Source organism: Primulina huaijiensis, chromosome 2, assembly GCF_012295235.1.
Source record: "Primulina huaijiensis isolate GDHJ02 chromosome 2, ASM1229523v2, whole genome shotgun sequence".
NCBI classification, from domain to species: Eukaryota; Viridiplantae; Streptophyta; class Magnoliopsida; order Lamiales; family Gesneriaceae; genus Primulina; species Primulina huaijiensis.
This window is the reverse complement of record NC_133307.1, coordinates 16,189,014-16,205,847: the sequence shown is the minus strand read 5'-3', so window position 1 is coordinate 16,205,847 and position 16,834 is coordinate 16,189,014. Positions and strand designations below refer to the sequence as shown.

The following is a 16,834-nucleotide window of genomic DNA, read 5'->3' as shown; positions in this document are numbered from 1 at the left end:
TCCATGAAGATCTTCTAACTTCTTACTGATAGGAGCATGTGCGGTAGTGACACATGCTAGAAAAGCTTGGCATCCACGTTTAATAAGTTTCCTCGCACACAGACAAGAGATAATGTGCGGCATTTGCTTGTTTCTCGTCGCCTCCAATACAAAAGACTTGCCACTAGGCGGTCGAATAAACACTGATCGCTGACAAAAATCAATCGAAGCTCCATTCGCTAATAACCAATCCATACCGAGAATAATATCAAATTCATGCATAGGAAGCACAATAAGATTTGCCCGAACTACATCTTTGAATAAACGAAGCTTCAGATTCTTGACAATTTTAGACGTGAGCATTTGATCACCGGAAGGAATAGAAACTTTGAAGCCCAAACCCATATTCTCAGGAATAATATTCAGTATTTTGATAAAAGTTTCAGATATGAAAGAATGTGTAGCTCCTGAATCTAGCAGTGCATAGGTCGCTACACCTTGAATGATAATTCTCCCTACGGCGAAAATGTCTTTTAATTCTTTTCGTGTTGAATATTAAGGAATTTCTATCATTATTCTCCCAAAATTATGTGAATATTACGCGTTGAACTTAAGTATTTCTTGAAAAATTGCATTTTAGTCCTTCAATATTTTTGAATTTTGCACTTTAGTCCCCAAATTTGCGAATATTTGCGATTTGATCCCTATATTTTTCAAAAGTTTACATTTTGGTATTTTAAATTTCAAAAATTACGTTTTTGACCCTTAAGAATTCGGAAATTGCACTTGGGTCCCTTAGTTTTTTGGTAATCTCAATTTAGTCCCTTATCTTTCGGATATTACACTGAAGCCCCTCAAGAATTTTCGAAATCCCTATCAACCATTAAATTATGATTTTTCTATAATTTCGGCCCTAAAACTTTTTATTTGGAATTAATTCATCCTTCACATAATTTAAGGCACATAATTCACTACCAATGTCTATGGTTTCTAAAATCATATCTTAAATCCAACTAAGTTAGAACATGAAACCTAATTTCCACTAGGTTAAACTTGATCTCAATTCAATTCTAATAACCAATTTAACATTTCATGCAATAAAAGCAATATAAAAATGTTAAATGACTAGGTTACCCGTGATAAGAATAGTGTTTGGCTCTTCTTCACCTTCCTCTACATTCAAAACATAAGCTCGTCCCATAGTAGGTGCATTTTTCTTTGGGCAATCAGCATCTTTGTGCCCTTCTTCCTTGCATATGAAGCACTTAGTAGTACCCCACAAGCATGGTCCATAGTGTAGTCGATTGCACTTCTTGCATGGCTGTCCCTCTGCAGGTTTTGGTCATGTTGCAGGTGGTAGCGGCTTTTGCTGTCCTTGTTTCTTGGCTCGACCTTGGGGCTTTTGAGGCCCTTGAGGTCTAGGAGGACCCGTATATGGCTTCTCTAATTATTATTCTGATGTTGCTGCCTCTTGCGCTGTAACTCAAACTCAATGTCCTTCAAGGATTTCTCAGACCGGAATACATAGGTGGTAGCAGTAGCATAATCCAAAGGACATATCATCATAACATTATTACGAATGGTAGGTCGTAGTCCATCCATGAAGTGTCTCAACTTCTATGCAGGATCCCTCGCAATAAGGGGTACAAATTGACAACCTCTATCAAATTTCTTCACAAATTCAGCAACAGAAGCGTATCCCTATCGGAGAGTCATAAATTCCCTCTTCAATCGCCCTCTAACATCAGCAGTAAAATATTTCTCGTAGAATATCTCCTTGAATCGAGCCCAAGTGAGGGTAGCAAGATCAACACCATGCAACACCATGCTCGGCTCCTTCCCTCCATAAAAAGCGTCGTCTCTAAACAGGTAAGTGGCACACCTCACACGGTCAGCATCCCCCATATTCAAATAACGAAAGTGTACCTCAAGTGCACGAATCCAAGCCTCAGCAGTAAAGGATCGGTGGTGCCAGAAAATTTCTTCGGCCCTAGCCTCCGAAACTGATCATATATGTCGTGTTGTGGCCTAGGTGCCTGACTGTTGCTGTAACTGCTGTTGTTGTAACTGCTGCTCGAAAAAACAAGCCATCCCCTCTAAGGCACGAGTAGCAGCATCCCTGTTAGGAGGCGAGGGTGCATTAACATTCTGATTCTCTTGTCGGTTCACACTGTTCTCAGCTTGATTCTCAATAACAAGGGCACGTCTAGGAAGCATTTTATCTGAATGTTTTCTAAATTTTAACGTAACCAATATACATTTAAATCTAAGTTTTCTAATCATGTGACATATCCTAATTCATTTAGCAATTTAAGCATGCAAAGCATATATACTCAAAAAGCTAGTAAACATGTAACGTAAAAATATTATTCATGTCATCATACAAGTAATATCATATTAAATCATATAAAGCATGTAAAACTTACAAATTGAGGCTTGACGACTGATCTTTCCGGCGCTGATGGTGGCACAACCCTTTACAGGACCTTTGCTCTGATACCAAATGAAACGTCTGCTATTCGTTTTGCTTAAAAAGTACTAGAATTATTTTTTTATAACCTCTCATGATTTCGGCCGAACCCTTACAAAATATATAAAATATTTTTGCACCATTTTTCAAAATTAAAAAACCAACTAGTATTTGAAAATCAAAGGAAATAGTCAAACCATAAAATCGTCAAACGTTTTACCAACCTAAAAAGAAATAATTTGAAAACTATACCCATACTAAACCTCTCAAAAATTTCTCAAAAAACATAAATAAATAGTCGTAAAATATTTAACGTAAATCATAAACTTAAATGCGGAAAATAGAAACGCTTGTTCTCGGGTTATGTGCACCGACAGTCCAGCAAAGTCAACCATCAAGACCTCTCATATCATAATTATCAATATCACCTGCATCAATCACACCTAGTGAGTCTAAAGACTCAACACATCATATTCTTGATAACAAGTAATACATATACAGATCACATACAACAGTGAAAAATACTTGTACTTAAAATATCTTTTTCATAATAATGCATAAACTTTAAACATAAGCATTTTCATATCAACATATCCATATTCATATCATCGTATTCATATTCATATTCGTGTTTGTTGAATTCAGATCGTGATTGTGACTCGTATTCGTATTCGTATTCGTATATGGCGATTGATCAATCTAGAGAAACCACAGTACTCGGTGGCGGGGACACCAGCAACACTATCACCGGTAAACTGGGCCTTGGCCAACGTATTAACATAATAACATATTCGTATCTGTATCAAAGGAAACACGATCGTCGGGCTCCCACTAGGACCATAACCCTCACGATATTTCCAACATATCATCGTATTTAGTCACAATCCCTTCAAAACTTAGACTTTTTATATTATTTTAGCCTTCATGAACCACGACTCGACCCTCATGAGCCGTGTTCCGATTTATTTTCACGAGCCACCCTCAAACCATGCTAGACCAAACCCTGACCAACCCCCTTGGACACCCTCCTAGACCCTTGGAACCCATGGACAGGACCCCTGGCTTGAAACAGAAAGCATAACAGCAGCTCATGAACTCGGCCAAGAACTCCTAGAAGACATGGACTCTTCTTATGCGCCTAGGACCTAACCCACCGAGCCAGCCCTTGAACCAACCCTACAGGCACCCTCCTAGGACCCTAACTTCTTGACCTAGCCCAGCCTGAGCCCCCTGGACAAGCCCCTTAACCCCCTACAACCTGTGCAACCCTGCGCTGATGTGCGCTCCTCTCAGGTGGGAGTCCTAGCAAGCTAGGACTCCCTCCCCAGCACTTGACTCGAGTCCTAGCATGGCTAGGACTCTTCTCTTGTCTCAACCACGGCCCTAGCTAGCCCTGGCCCCAAGCCCAGACCAAGCCGAGCCCCCATGATCATATCCGAGCCCCCATGTTATCTTATGACATAAAGTGGTTCCAACTTGTTTCGGTTCTGATGTGCGACATTTTGGTGCTTTCTTAGGACTCTAAACCTGTGTAAAACCGTGCTTGAACATGTCCTGGTCATGGTCGCCCCTTTAGATCATATTAAACATGAATTTGAAACAATAATCTAAGCTTTAAAAATCCATGCTTATGTAAAAACGAAAAATAATCAACATGACACTTGTTTTCCATACAAAACATGCATATAAACATATTATGGCGTAATGATATTTTGAAGGAAAGAAATATGCGTGCCTTTGCGTATTTAACGCACGATTATTCGTTGACAAATCGAATAACGATGACGACGGGACCTTGGCTTGAAACCGGCCTTGAAGCTTTTCGAATTTTTCCTCTTGAAATTATGTGTGTGTGCCGTATGATATTGAAAGAATTTTGGGTGTGAATTTCTGAAAAGTGGCGTGTGTTATGGTGTTAATGGGGAGGGTTTTTGGTATTTTATACTTAATTAATCATTAATAAAGCTTAGGCCCATTAAAAATAGAAATTAGACCCATTAGTACTTAATTAGAATTTAATTAAAATATTAAAAATAGTTTTATTTAAATAAGTTTATGAAATTATTAGCCGGGTTGCCAAAACGTTTGTATTTTTGTTGAAAAACTAATACCGATAAAATTTACGTCCCGGCGTATAAAATCACCTCAAAACTCCTTATTTTCAAAAATATGAAAAAGCATCACCCATATTTTAAATGATTAAAAACAATTTATTAATAAAAATTTTTTACGTTTTTCAGCCCTCGATCTTTGTTCCTCGATCTCAACTCGAATAACCCTTAAAAATTCATTTTAATGCATGTATGTAGCAAAATACTAAAACATCATGTAAACATGTCACATTATCAATTTAGCAATTAAAATCATTTAATTACTCATTTTTCATATTTCTTAGATTTGCATGCAGTTGGATTATGTCGTCTTAATTTTTGGACCTTACAATGATCTTCTTCCATATCTAAAATCACAAAATCAGCCGGAAAAATAAATTTATCCACTTTTACCAGTACATCTTCGACGATCCCACGTGGATACGTGAGACTCCTGTCTGCAAGCTGCAAGGTGATAGTGGTAGGTTTAAACTCTCTAAGCTCCAATTTCCTGTATATAGAAAATGACATCAGATTAATACTTGCTCCTAAATCACATAAAGCTCTACTACATTGAAAACCACCAATAAATCAAGGAATAGTAAAAATCCCTGGATCTTTTAATTTTTGTGGTAGATTCTTTTGTAAAATGGCGCTACACTCCCCAGTCAGCTTCATGGTTTTATACTCATGCAGCTTCCTCTTTTTAGACATCACATATTTAATGAACTTCGCATAGTTTGGCATTTGCTCAAAGCATCATCAAATGGTATGTTGATGTGAATCTTCTTGAAAATCTCTAGGAATTTTGCAAACTGATCATCCAAGTTCTTCTTCTTGAACCTCTGAGGGTATGGAAGAGTTGGCGTTATTATAGGATTCCATTCAACTTCAACTTCAGTCTTGAACTCCTTACTTTTCTTCTCCTTTCTATCCTCAGACTCACCCTCTTCAACTGTCTTCTTACTGTCCACTTTCTTTTTGGATGGTTCAACTTTAAGTTCTTTTCCACTTATCAAAGTAACAGCCTCTATAACGTCCCGAAAATTTGAAGGTTCACGCGAACCACATGCATGCAAATCTAGGAGAAATGAATAACAGCAAATTAAATTGTTTTAATTGCTTAAATTGATTATGTGTGATATGTTTATATGATTTTATAGTAGTTTTCTACTTAGATGCATTATAATGTAGTTTTAAGGGTTATTCGAGTTACGAACGAGGAACGGAGACCGAGAGCTGAAAAATAGAAAATAATTAAATAATTGTTTTTAATTATTTAAAATAAGGGTGATGCTTTTTCTTATTTTTTTTTTAAAATAAGGAATTTTGAGGTGATTTTATACGACGGGATGTAACTTTTATCGGTATACAGATTTCATCAAAAATGCGAACGTTTAGACAACCCGACTAATAATTTCACAAACTTTATTAAACAAAATAATTTTTATTTAGCACTAATGGGCTTATTGGGCCTAATTAACGTTGTTAATAGGCCTAAGCTATTGTTATGTGTTAATTAGAATTTAAAGTGCAAAACCTACCCCATAACCCCGTTATACTCACGCCTCCCCTACCCCAAAGCATCTCAAGGATTATTTTCTCTCTAAATCACATGGCACCCACAAAAGTTGAAGAAGCAAGCATCGAATTTTCTTAGGAAATTCAGCCAATGTCCCCTCGTCGTCATTCTTCGATTCGTCAATGTTTATTTGTGCGTAAATCACGCAAAAGCACGCCATAATCTTCTCTTTACTCATCCATCACACCATAGTATTTGTTTAATTATGTTTTGCATGAAAAACAAGTTGCACCTTTGAATATTTTCGTTTAAGCATCTTCATGAATTTTTAAACTCATGATTTTTGTTCCAAAACTTTTTTAATATGTTCTTAAGGGGCTACCATGATTAGGGTATGATCAGAGGTTGTTTTGACACACGTTAGGGAGTTCTAGAACACATGAAACATGCTGCAAACGTTGAAGAGCAAAGCTGGAACCGAACATCGTTTTTGGTGGTCTAAGGGCTCGGGTTCAAGGGTTTGGTTGCATGGCTTGGCTTGGCTCACGGTTGGGGCTTGGTCTGAGTCAGGGAAGTAGTCATAGCCACTCTAGGACTCGATTTGAGTGGCTGGGAAGAGTTCTAGCAAGCTAGGACTCTACCCGAGAGCCACCCGAGAGAAGAATGCGAGTGTGCAGCGCGCGCAGGGAGAAGGGGCTCGGCCAGGGGGCTTCGGTCTGGGCTAGGGTGAGTCACTAGGGTCTTAAGATGGTGCACAAGGGTCTGGTTTAGGGTATGGTCCAGTGGCTAGGGTCCTATGAGCTTAAACATGGAGTCCTATCGCACAAGGAGTCTCGGCCGAGAGCTTCACCTGAGTTGTGGCTTTGGTTTTGAGCTTGGGGTCAATTCTTAAGGGTTCTAAGGGTACAATAGGGTCCATAGGGTGGCTGGTTCGAAGTTGTCTCAAGTTGGTTCGAGCATGGCTCGGTCAAAATCGAAGTTGGATCGAGGGTTGTAGTTGGGTTCGAACTTAGGGTTTTCTTCTTGGTTTCAAATTCGAAACATTTCTCACGGAGGTCGAGTCGTGGTTTACGAGGTGTAAAATAATATAAAAAGTCTAAGTTTTTAATTTGGGAATTTTATATTAAAGTTTGAATTAATTCGGTATTAAAACGCATTAAAAATGAATAATTAAAGAATAATTGAAAAGACTAGAATTATGCTAAATAAAATTGTGATAAATTTAATTTAAGCTTAAATAATTATTTGAGATATTTTAGAGTCAATGAAATTAAGAAAAAGTCAAAAACGTGAAATTTTACGTCTAGGGGTAAAACGGTAATTTTACACCCAAAAATTAGTAAACGTCATGGCAGTGCTTTGAATGCTGTTTTATATGTTAAAATGTTTATGTTAAATATTTGTGTATTTTTATGATATAATATGGACGTTAAGAGACATGTTGCATGCTTGGTTTAAAAGAAAAACGCTATATGCATGTTTAATTTTTATAAGTGATGGAAATACGAAATGTTGAAGGAAATGAAGTAATTGTGACTAATATGAATACATGAAACGATGATATGTTAATACGTAGGCCAAGGCTCAGTTGACGAATGAGAGTGTAGCTGATGTCCTCGCCATCCAGTACTGTGGTTACATGTAGATGGATCCATCGCCCCAATACGAATACGAATACGAATTCACAATTAACGATATGAATTCAACAAAAATGAATATGAATATGAATATGTTGATATGGAAATGTTTACGTAAATGTAATGTTTAAAGTTTATGCATCTTCATGAAAATGTTATTTTACGTAAAAGTATTTTCAATGTTGCATAAGATCTGTATACGTATTATGTTGTTATCAAGAGTATGGTGTGTTGAGTCTTTAGACTCACTAGGTGTGATCGATGCAGGTGAGTTTGATGTTGAGGGTATTGGAGGTCTTGATGGTTGATATGACTTGACTGAAGGTGTACATAATCCGAGGACCAGCGCTTCTAGTTTTCCGCACTTACGTTTATTTGTATGATTAAAGATTTATACGACTTTTATTTATGCTTTTGAGAAATTTTTGAGAGGTTGATAATATAAGCTATACTTTTCAAATAATGCTTTTAGGTTTGGTAAAATGTTGGATGATTTTATGCTTTGAAATATTTTCTTTGATTTTTAAAGGTTAGTTGGTTGTTTTATTTTTAAATGGCGTCAAAAATATTTCCTAAATTGTTGGATGTGTTCGGTCGATACTTAAATGTTTAAAAAAAAATTTAATACTATTTAAGAAAACGAGTAGTGGACGTTTCAGCCTCACACTGCTCCTTTGGGTTAACTTCAGTATTACTTGGGAAATGACCTCTATTCTAATCTCTTAATGCAGTAGCCAACTGTCCAATTTGTGTCTCCAAGGATTTCATCGTGGCACCCATATTTCCTATGTGAGTTTCCATACTGTCAACATGAGACTCAGTCATCGCCATCCTTTTACCAGATTCATCAACAAACGTCCCTACCAAATCCTCAAACGAAGGCTTTCCTTCCTCTTTTGATGTATTGAACCCCGTGGAGGATTCAACACATTTTTATTATTTTCATATGAAAAATTATCTTGATTTCTCAACCCAAGATGATAAGTATTAGGAGGAGGGTTACCTCGATATCCTCCGTGGCCACAAAAATTCCTGTTGTTGATGTACTGAGCCTCTTCAGGAAGATGTGGTTCTTCGGCAACAATCGATGGACCCTCAGTCTCTGCTGTGCTCACCTTATTCATAGCTGCTATTTGTGTAGTCAGCACAGAAACTTGGGCATTGAGTGACGTAATAGGGTCCACAGCATAAACTCCAGCTGTCCTCTTTACTCTTGACCTCTCAGGCGGCCACTGGCAGCTATTTATAGTCATCTTGTCAAGAAAGTCATAAGCTTGATCATGAGATTTGGCAAAGATCGTGCCACCAACCGCTGCATCCACTATTCCTCGTGTTTGCCCATTTAGACCAATATAGAATAATTCGATTTGTACCCAATCTTCAAAACCATGGTTTGGGCACCACCACAGCATCTCCTTATATCTTTGCCCTGCCTCATACAAATGCTCAAAATCAGTCTGCCTGAAAGTGACATTCTCGATCTTCAACAGTGCAGACTTCACAGGGGGAAAATATTTAGCAAGATACTTTGTTGCTAACTCTTGCCATGTTGTGATACTCCCCAATGGAAGCGATTGGAGCCGTCCTCTTGCTTGGTCCCTAAAAAAAATAGAAACAAAAGCAATCTAATAATATCATCAGGAACATTATTAATCTTTACTGTGTCAGTAATCTCCAGGAAAGTCATCAGGTGCACGTGAGGGTCTAAAGTTGCGGTTGCAGCAAATTGGTTTTGTTGAACCATATTGATCAGAGCAGTCTTTAGCTCGAAATTGTTGGCGTTTATAGTCACCCGAGCAATGCCATAATAATGAGTGTTGATCACTGGTCGGAAGTGATATCTGATAGGTATAGCCTCTGGCGGGTTGTGTCTGTCATTCTCTTTATTTTTGGCCATTGCTTGGATCTCTTCTCTTCTTGCTTTTCTTAATCTCCGTGCGGTTCTTTCAATCTCAAGATCAAAGACAAGAAATTCAGGACTTTACGATCTTCGCATGCACTGTAAAACAAAGAAAATGAACAAATCGATAAATATAAAATGAAATAAAAAAAACAACTCTAAATTAAAATATAGACTAATTGGTAACAATACTGATATAAATTCAAATTTGACACTCTCCGGCAACGACGCCAAAAACTTGTTGCGTATTTTCCTCTCGCAAGTGCACGGTTGTCAAGTTTTAATATATGTGAGCAAAGTATCGTTCCCACGAGGAGTGAGCATGTAAAAATATATCAGTGCTTGTAATTAAAATAGTCATGACTTTATTTAGAAAAATCAATAAAAGGTTTGGTTTTCTAAAAAAGAATTAATTGCAAATAAATATTAATCTAATCACCGAATCGAGAAAATATCTAGAGGAATGATTTCACTAATTTTTCACGATAATTATTTCCGGTTAAATTTATATTCATGAATTCCAATTATTTAATAACCAAGAACACTTATTAGTTTTATTCTTCCTTTCCCAAATGACGAATAAATTTTATCATTCAAATTTCGAGCCAAACATTCCTAATAAGAATCTAAGTTTAAATGACAAATGAAAACTATGTTCTTACCTACGTCTCGCAAAAGTTACACGTCTTTAGAATGATATAAGCATTTAACGATGTATCTCTAATGATCTATAATCACAGTCCATCTCCCGAGTTGTAAAATCACTCAGACAACAGACAATTTATGGCCAGTAAATTGCAGTCGAATAAAAACAAAGAAATACAACTAAACTAAAAAGAAATTCAATCATATAAACAACCACGTCAAATTATCGTATCCACAAAGCTACATCATCTTCTAGACTAGAAAAATTAGTTCATAACAGAATATAAACAAAAATAAAACATGTTTGAAAGTTTAGACATCGCAAACACAAGAAATTAAAAAAGGCGAAAGATTAGATGACAAATAAAAAGTGGCGTCTCTGTCCCTAGATTCGTCGTTCTTCGTCTTCGTGAACGATCTTTGCGCTCCAGATCTTCTTCTAGTGTGTGTTCTTTTTATCCCTTCAATCCTCCCCAAAAACGGCTGCCCCTTCTTCTAAAAACCTAATGTTTCTTTTTATCTTGTGTCTGGTCCGTAAACGAAAGCCTAATTCTCGAATTTCCGTCGCCATGAGCGCCGCGGCTCTTTTTGTGCGGCACTGATGATGTAGCGCCGCGGCGCTTACTTCTCAGCCATTCAGGTGCTGCGGTGCTGCTTTATAGCGCCTAGGTGCTTGATCAGATATTGAATCCTTGGCGCTGCAGCGCCGCTTGTCCACCAACCTTTCACACTCAAAAACACCTCTTGTCGCCATTATTCATCCAATAGTGGTTTATCTCCTGCATGACACAAAAAAAAACATATATCAAACGTAATTTTGTCTGAAACTAACATAATTTAATTATATTCTCATATAAATTCAGTTCAATTATTACAGTGATCACTTGTCATTTTTGCAACTGAGTTATGTTAGCAGTCCTGACAGTGCCCTGACAACTGTTTATGCATTTTTAAAATGTATATGTTGATATTGAACAAGAATTTTTATGTTAATGTTAGAAACACGTTGCATGTTTGGTTTTAAGAAAATGTATGTATGTGTATGAGTTTTACAAGTGATGAATATGATGAAATGTTTTTGAAGGAAGTGAGTTGGTTGTTATTAATACGAACACGAACACGAACATGTAAGGCAAAGGCTCAGTGGACGGGTAAAACTGTCGCTGATGTTCCTGCTGCCGGGTGCCGCGGTTATACGTAGATGGATCAATCGACTTAGAGCTGATACGAAAGTCACAACTAATGATCTGAATTCAATGAAAGAAAATGAACATGTATATGATGATACAATATGACATGATTTGAGATGAATATGTTTACGCTTATATTTATACTTTTGAAGATCATGAAACTTATTTTAATTACAGTACTTTTCACTGTTACATGATATGTATATGTATTTGTTATATCAGTTCAGGTGTGTTGAGTCTTTAGACTCACTAGGTGTGATTATTGTAGCTGATCATAAGGATGTGGAGACTGGAGGCGCTGAAGATCGACTGAGTAAGCGGAGTTTGGGACGCACACGATAACCCGAGGACCTTGCATTCTTCCTCATATTATGATTATGAGTCAGGGGTGTAAACAATGTTTTAAGTGCTTTTGCATCTTTTTATACATTGATTATTTTTTCAGATGTTGAGCTCTTTTTAAACAATAAACTAGAAGATTTGGTGGCATTTTAAGATTTAATTAACTGCAATTATATTTTTGTTCAGTGGTTCGAAGACTTTTTTTTAAAAACGCATGGTTGATTGTTTTTATACGCGTGCATATGTATGAGTATTTTTTATCATAGCTTCAAAACAAATTTTATTAGTATTTTAGTAGCAGATTTTACAAAATATGCATGTATAAATGTATTAATATTTATATATACTCTTTATATGGAGATATAAATATGTAATATATTATCAAATGTTGATAAATACATTATATAATATTAGAATTCTAATCAATGAAAATTAGAAATCCTGGTAAGGGTAGGATTAGTAATCCTGACTGGAGAGATACTCTTAATGTGATCAGGAATCAATCTCTATAAATATTTTATTGAAGGTTATATGAAATAAGATTGTTTTTTACACGTAATTTTGTTCACCAACATTTTTTCTCACTCTCCTTCCTCAAATATTTTCCGCCACCCTTGAATTTTTGAGAAAAATTTCAGCCAACACTTCCTACCATCGCCGTGTCCCGTCGACGCAGCACTTACTGCGGATTTTGAAAATTCGGACGTTTCAGTCTCAACACAAGTTTGTTTGTGATTTCTAGTGCAATACAAACAAGGAACACAGTCTCTTATTGTGAACCCAATTTGATGATCAAAAGGCAGAGATTCGTTCGAAGGGAGATACAAGAAAGGTCATCATCACTAATCTTAGATTGGTTTGGAGTCCAACGTAATTTACGTAAAAATATACAATCTATACATCCTATGGATATTTGAATAATACACGACGTCCAAGGAAAGTTTCGAACGTCGAAACTAATATTTTAAAAAATACCGCTGCATTTTGGGTGTAAGAAATCGGTACACGTATATTAGCTTTGATGATAACTTCCCCGTCAAAAACCACATCCTCCATATTTGAATAAACCTGAGCCACTTTTAATAATAATAATATTATTATTATTCTTCGGCGACTATAATTTTTTCTCAAGTTTTAGGTCTCCCATGTGTTATTTAATGCGCAACTTGAATGCCGAAAAGATGAATTTTATCTTTATTGCAAATTTGGAGTGTTGCATCGATGGAATGCGTCGGCCGAACTGTGCGAGTCATCTATCCATTAAACGTAGCGGCAGTGGAGCCGAATTTCAAGCAATCGTAATAAATGGTGTACAACACGCAGTTTCTGTGATGCCATTGGATAGGAATTTTAAATTTATTTAAAAAAATTATATGGACCATTCATCTGGACATCCAAATGTAAATTATTGAAAATAACCTCACATCAATATAAAACAAAATAATATCTAGACTAGTATCATGAATTTGATTTTTCAACCAACATTTTCTCAATTGCGCCTGTCGCAAATGACTTAACTATTGTTATTTATACGTATGTCGTGATTTGCAAAATTACTGCGTTAAGTTTATGTGTTTATCCTGTACCCAAAAGATAAAGGTTGTCATCGCCAAAAAAAAAAAAAAAACACTAAAGTCATTTTGGAAATCAAATAGATCTGATCTACATACTTATTTTCTTGTATTTGTTAAGAAAGAGCATTTTATAAAAATGAATTTGGGTATGATGAAACTTTTATTAAATTGTGTTAGCCACGTACATGCAAACTTATAAAATAAATCACAAGCTGTATCGAATTAAAATAATTCAAAGGATAATTAAAAAATTATAGTTGTCGATGATCCGTTTGAAAATGATTAAAAACAACTATTTTTAACCCACTTTTAAATATTTTTACACTGTTTTTCTATTACAACATAATTTTCTCAATTTCAAAGCATTTTCAAGAATTGATTGATGATCGTGTAGCTTATATCGGATCTACCGGTTCTTCATTTGTATATGACAAAAACTTGTGTGAGACGATATCACGGGTCGTATTTTGTGATACGGATATCTATTTGGGTCATCCATTAAAAAGTATTACTTTTTATGCTAAGAATATTACGTTTTATATTGAATATCGGTAAAGTTGACCCGTCTAACAGATAAAAATTCGTGAAACAGTCTCATAATAGACTTACTCTTTTTATATATATCAAGCTTCTTTAGTGCTCTTTTTCACTGGGAAAAAAAAAAAGAACACAAATGGGAAATCAATACATCATAATAAAAAAAACCAAAAACAACGTAATTATTAACAATGTAGGGCCATTCATAATGCGAGGGCGGGCTGCATAAAGTCACGCCAATAAGTATTAAGTAATATCAAGATCAAATTATATCAAATTAATTTTTTGTGGCGCATAATATTGTCATATATATCCACAATATATACGTATTTTACCCATTATTATAATTAATTTCTACATGTCTTTTTAATAATATTTTGTAATGGACAATCAGTCCACTAAACCATCTTAATAATATATTATTTTTTATCATAAAATTGCTCATAATAGAATCAAATAACTTAATGTCATGGTCAGTTTTATAATTAGATATATTAATGAAGTGTCAGATTTTTAAAACAAAACACATGTAATTTAGTTGATAAAGTATAGCAGAAGGTTGTAGATATAATCACTTTCGAATTTTTGTTTGGTTTTATTATGTTTTATTTTTAAATTAATTATATCAAAATTACAGTTTAAATTTTACCATTTTTCACTATTATGATATAATTTTATTTAAATGTAAATCAAATTAATTATAAAATAAGATATACATAACTTAAAACATACCAAAAATCTCTCGTAGTATATAAGTATGAAGCCCCGTAGAAAGTGTTTTTCTACGATTTCTTTCTTGCTCCTACGACGTTATTACAAACATGTCGTCATTCGAGCTAATATTCTTTCTCAAAAGTGGAAATTTTTGAGAAAATTATCCCAAGAAATCGAAAGGCCAGGTTTTATTTAGATTTTAACAATGGAAGAAGCTTGTATTAATTCTTCGCCATCTTCATCAACCGGAGAGACTAAGCGGAAGGAGAGGCAGAAAGACAAGCCCTACAGAGGTATACGGATGCGGAAGTGGGGGAAATGGGTAGCGGAGATAAGGGAGCCGAACAAAAGATCAAGAATCTGGCTCGGCTCCTACAACTCCCCTGTGGCGGCGGCGCGTGCGTATGACACCGCGGTTTTCTATCTCCGCGGTCCTACGGCGAGGCTCAACTTCCCAGAACACATAGTTAAAGATGGCGACGAGCCTGGGGAGTTGTCCGCCGCTACCATAAGGAAGAAAGCCATCGAAGTTGGAGCTAGCGTCGATGCCATCCAGGCCGCCGGCCATGCACGCGCCGACTCCGGCATGGTGTCTGAAAAGCCCGATCTGAATGAATACCCCAGCCCCGACGATTCCGAGGATAGTTAAATGAATTTATTATATTTAAATGGTTGTGCTTTAATATTTATTACTAATAAGTTTTTGTTTTTTTATTTTGTAATTTATATTAACGGTTGAGTCGTTGCAAGTGTATATTTGGAGGGATGATCATCGGTGGTGGTTGAGAGTTGTTTAGGGTTAATTATTAGCTATGCTTGATAAATTAATCATATAGATTAATTTAATATTATGTTTAATATTATTGGTGTATTTATATCTTAAATTGTAACTTCACACAAAGGAATTATGTATATTGTCGTAATTAGTTTCTTCATTAAACATTGTGAGTCTTTTTTCCAGTGAACGATGAATTATAATTCAACTGACACCGAATTTCAAAGTTCCAAATATGATATGAAGTTTTAGGTTCGAGAACCAATTATTATATTTTCAACTAAAATAAACTCCCTTAAAACTAGGGAATTCCCCTCATTATCTCTTAATGTGGGAGTAAATGAAAATGAGATGATAAAATATATAACCGTTGGATAAAAATATTTTTTAAAACTGTATGTTATTTTTGAATTACAATATTTAATATATAAAAAATCAACAAGTTAAACTCTGAACTGATCGCCATCCCATGAGTCCGATTTGGTGATATGGTAATGGTAGCTGGAGCGAGCAAAAGACAGCATGCATAATAACATTTGCATTTCATATTTTAAAACATTAACGAAAGCATTTTAATTATTGCCATTATGAACAATGATACTCACGGAAAATTTAGGGTCCGATTCCAGTAAGTGTCATTAGTACAGACGCAGGCTTCAAATTTGCTCTGAGCCTGAAATCACCAAAAAGACAGTTAGAAGGGGGTCGAGAGGGTGTCCTAGCGTAACCCCTCCGACGCTCAAGTCAGAGACTGATGATATGAGAGTAGAGCAGCTAAGGGTGCTGCTGAAAATAGTATAATGAATGAATGAACTGAACACTCAAACTTAGTATTTATAGGAGAATACTTGGGCCTGTGATGGGCCTTTCACCTTGGCTAGGGATGGGTCGGAGCCCATGATCCGCTGTGGGCTCAATTTGGATGGGCTCATCCACGGGGTATCAAACAAAAATATAAGTATAACACAATTGAACCGTAAGATCAACACCAAACAGGCGCAAGCTCTACAATTTGAATTGCTCTTGTTACTCATTCATGACTATCTTGTGATAAGATCTTAAGATCTATAATGTAAGGTCTAAGAAAATTTTAACTATATAACTTGACTACATGCAATCTATGGTTTTATTTAAATATATGGTTAATGATTTTTATGCATTTTATTTCACGATTTATGCATGGATAGGGGATGTTTCATAATTATTTTTAAGTTTCATGCATTAAGGTTTTAAGTTGCATTTCACGCTCCAACGAGTAACGGAGACCGGGGATAATCAGGAAAAATATTTTTATCGAATAATTATTTTTAATTATTTAATATGAGGTGATTTTAAGCACGATTTTTGAAAATGGATATTGGTTGGGTATTTTTACCCGCCGTGTTATATTTTTAACTGGTACGCAATTTTTAACGATTTGGATGACTTTTTGAGGGTTCGGGCAATATCTTCAAAAACG

The 16,834-nt window shown here is 35.7% G+C and overlaps 1 protein-coding gene across 1 annotated transcript; it reads left to right on the top strand.

Moving 5' to 3' along the window:
- The first annotated feature begins 14,659 nt into the window (after window positions 1-14,659).
- Window positions 14,660-15,490, top strand: LOC140959400 (ethylene-responsive transcription factor ERF011-like). The gene has a single exon (XM_073417244.1). The coding sequence runs from the start codon at window positions 14,806-14,808 to the stop codon at window positions 15,247-15,249; it is 444 nt and encodes a 147-aa protein (XP_073273345.1). The 5' UTR covers window positions 14,660-14,805; the 3' UTR covers window positions 15,250-15,490.
- Window positions 15,491-16,834: the final 1,344 nt, after the last annotated feature.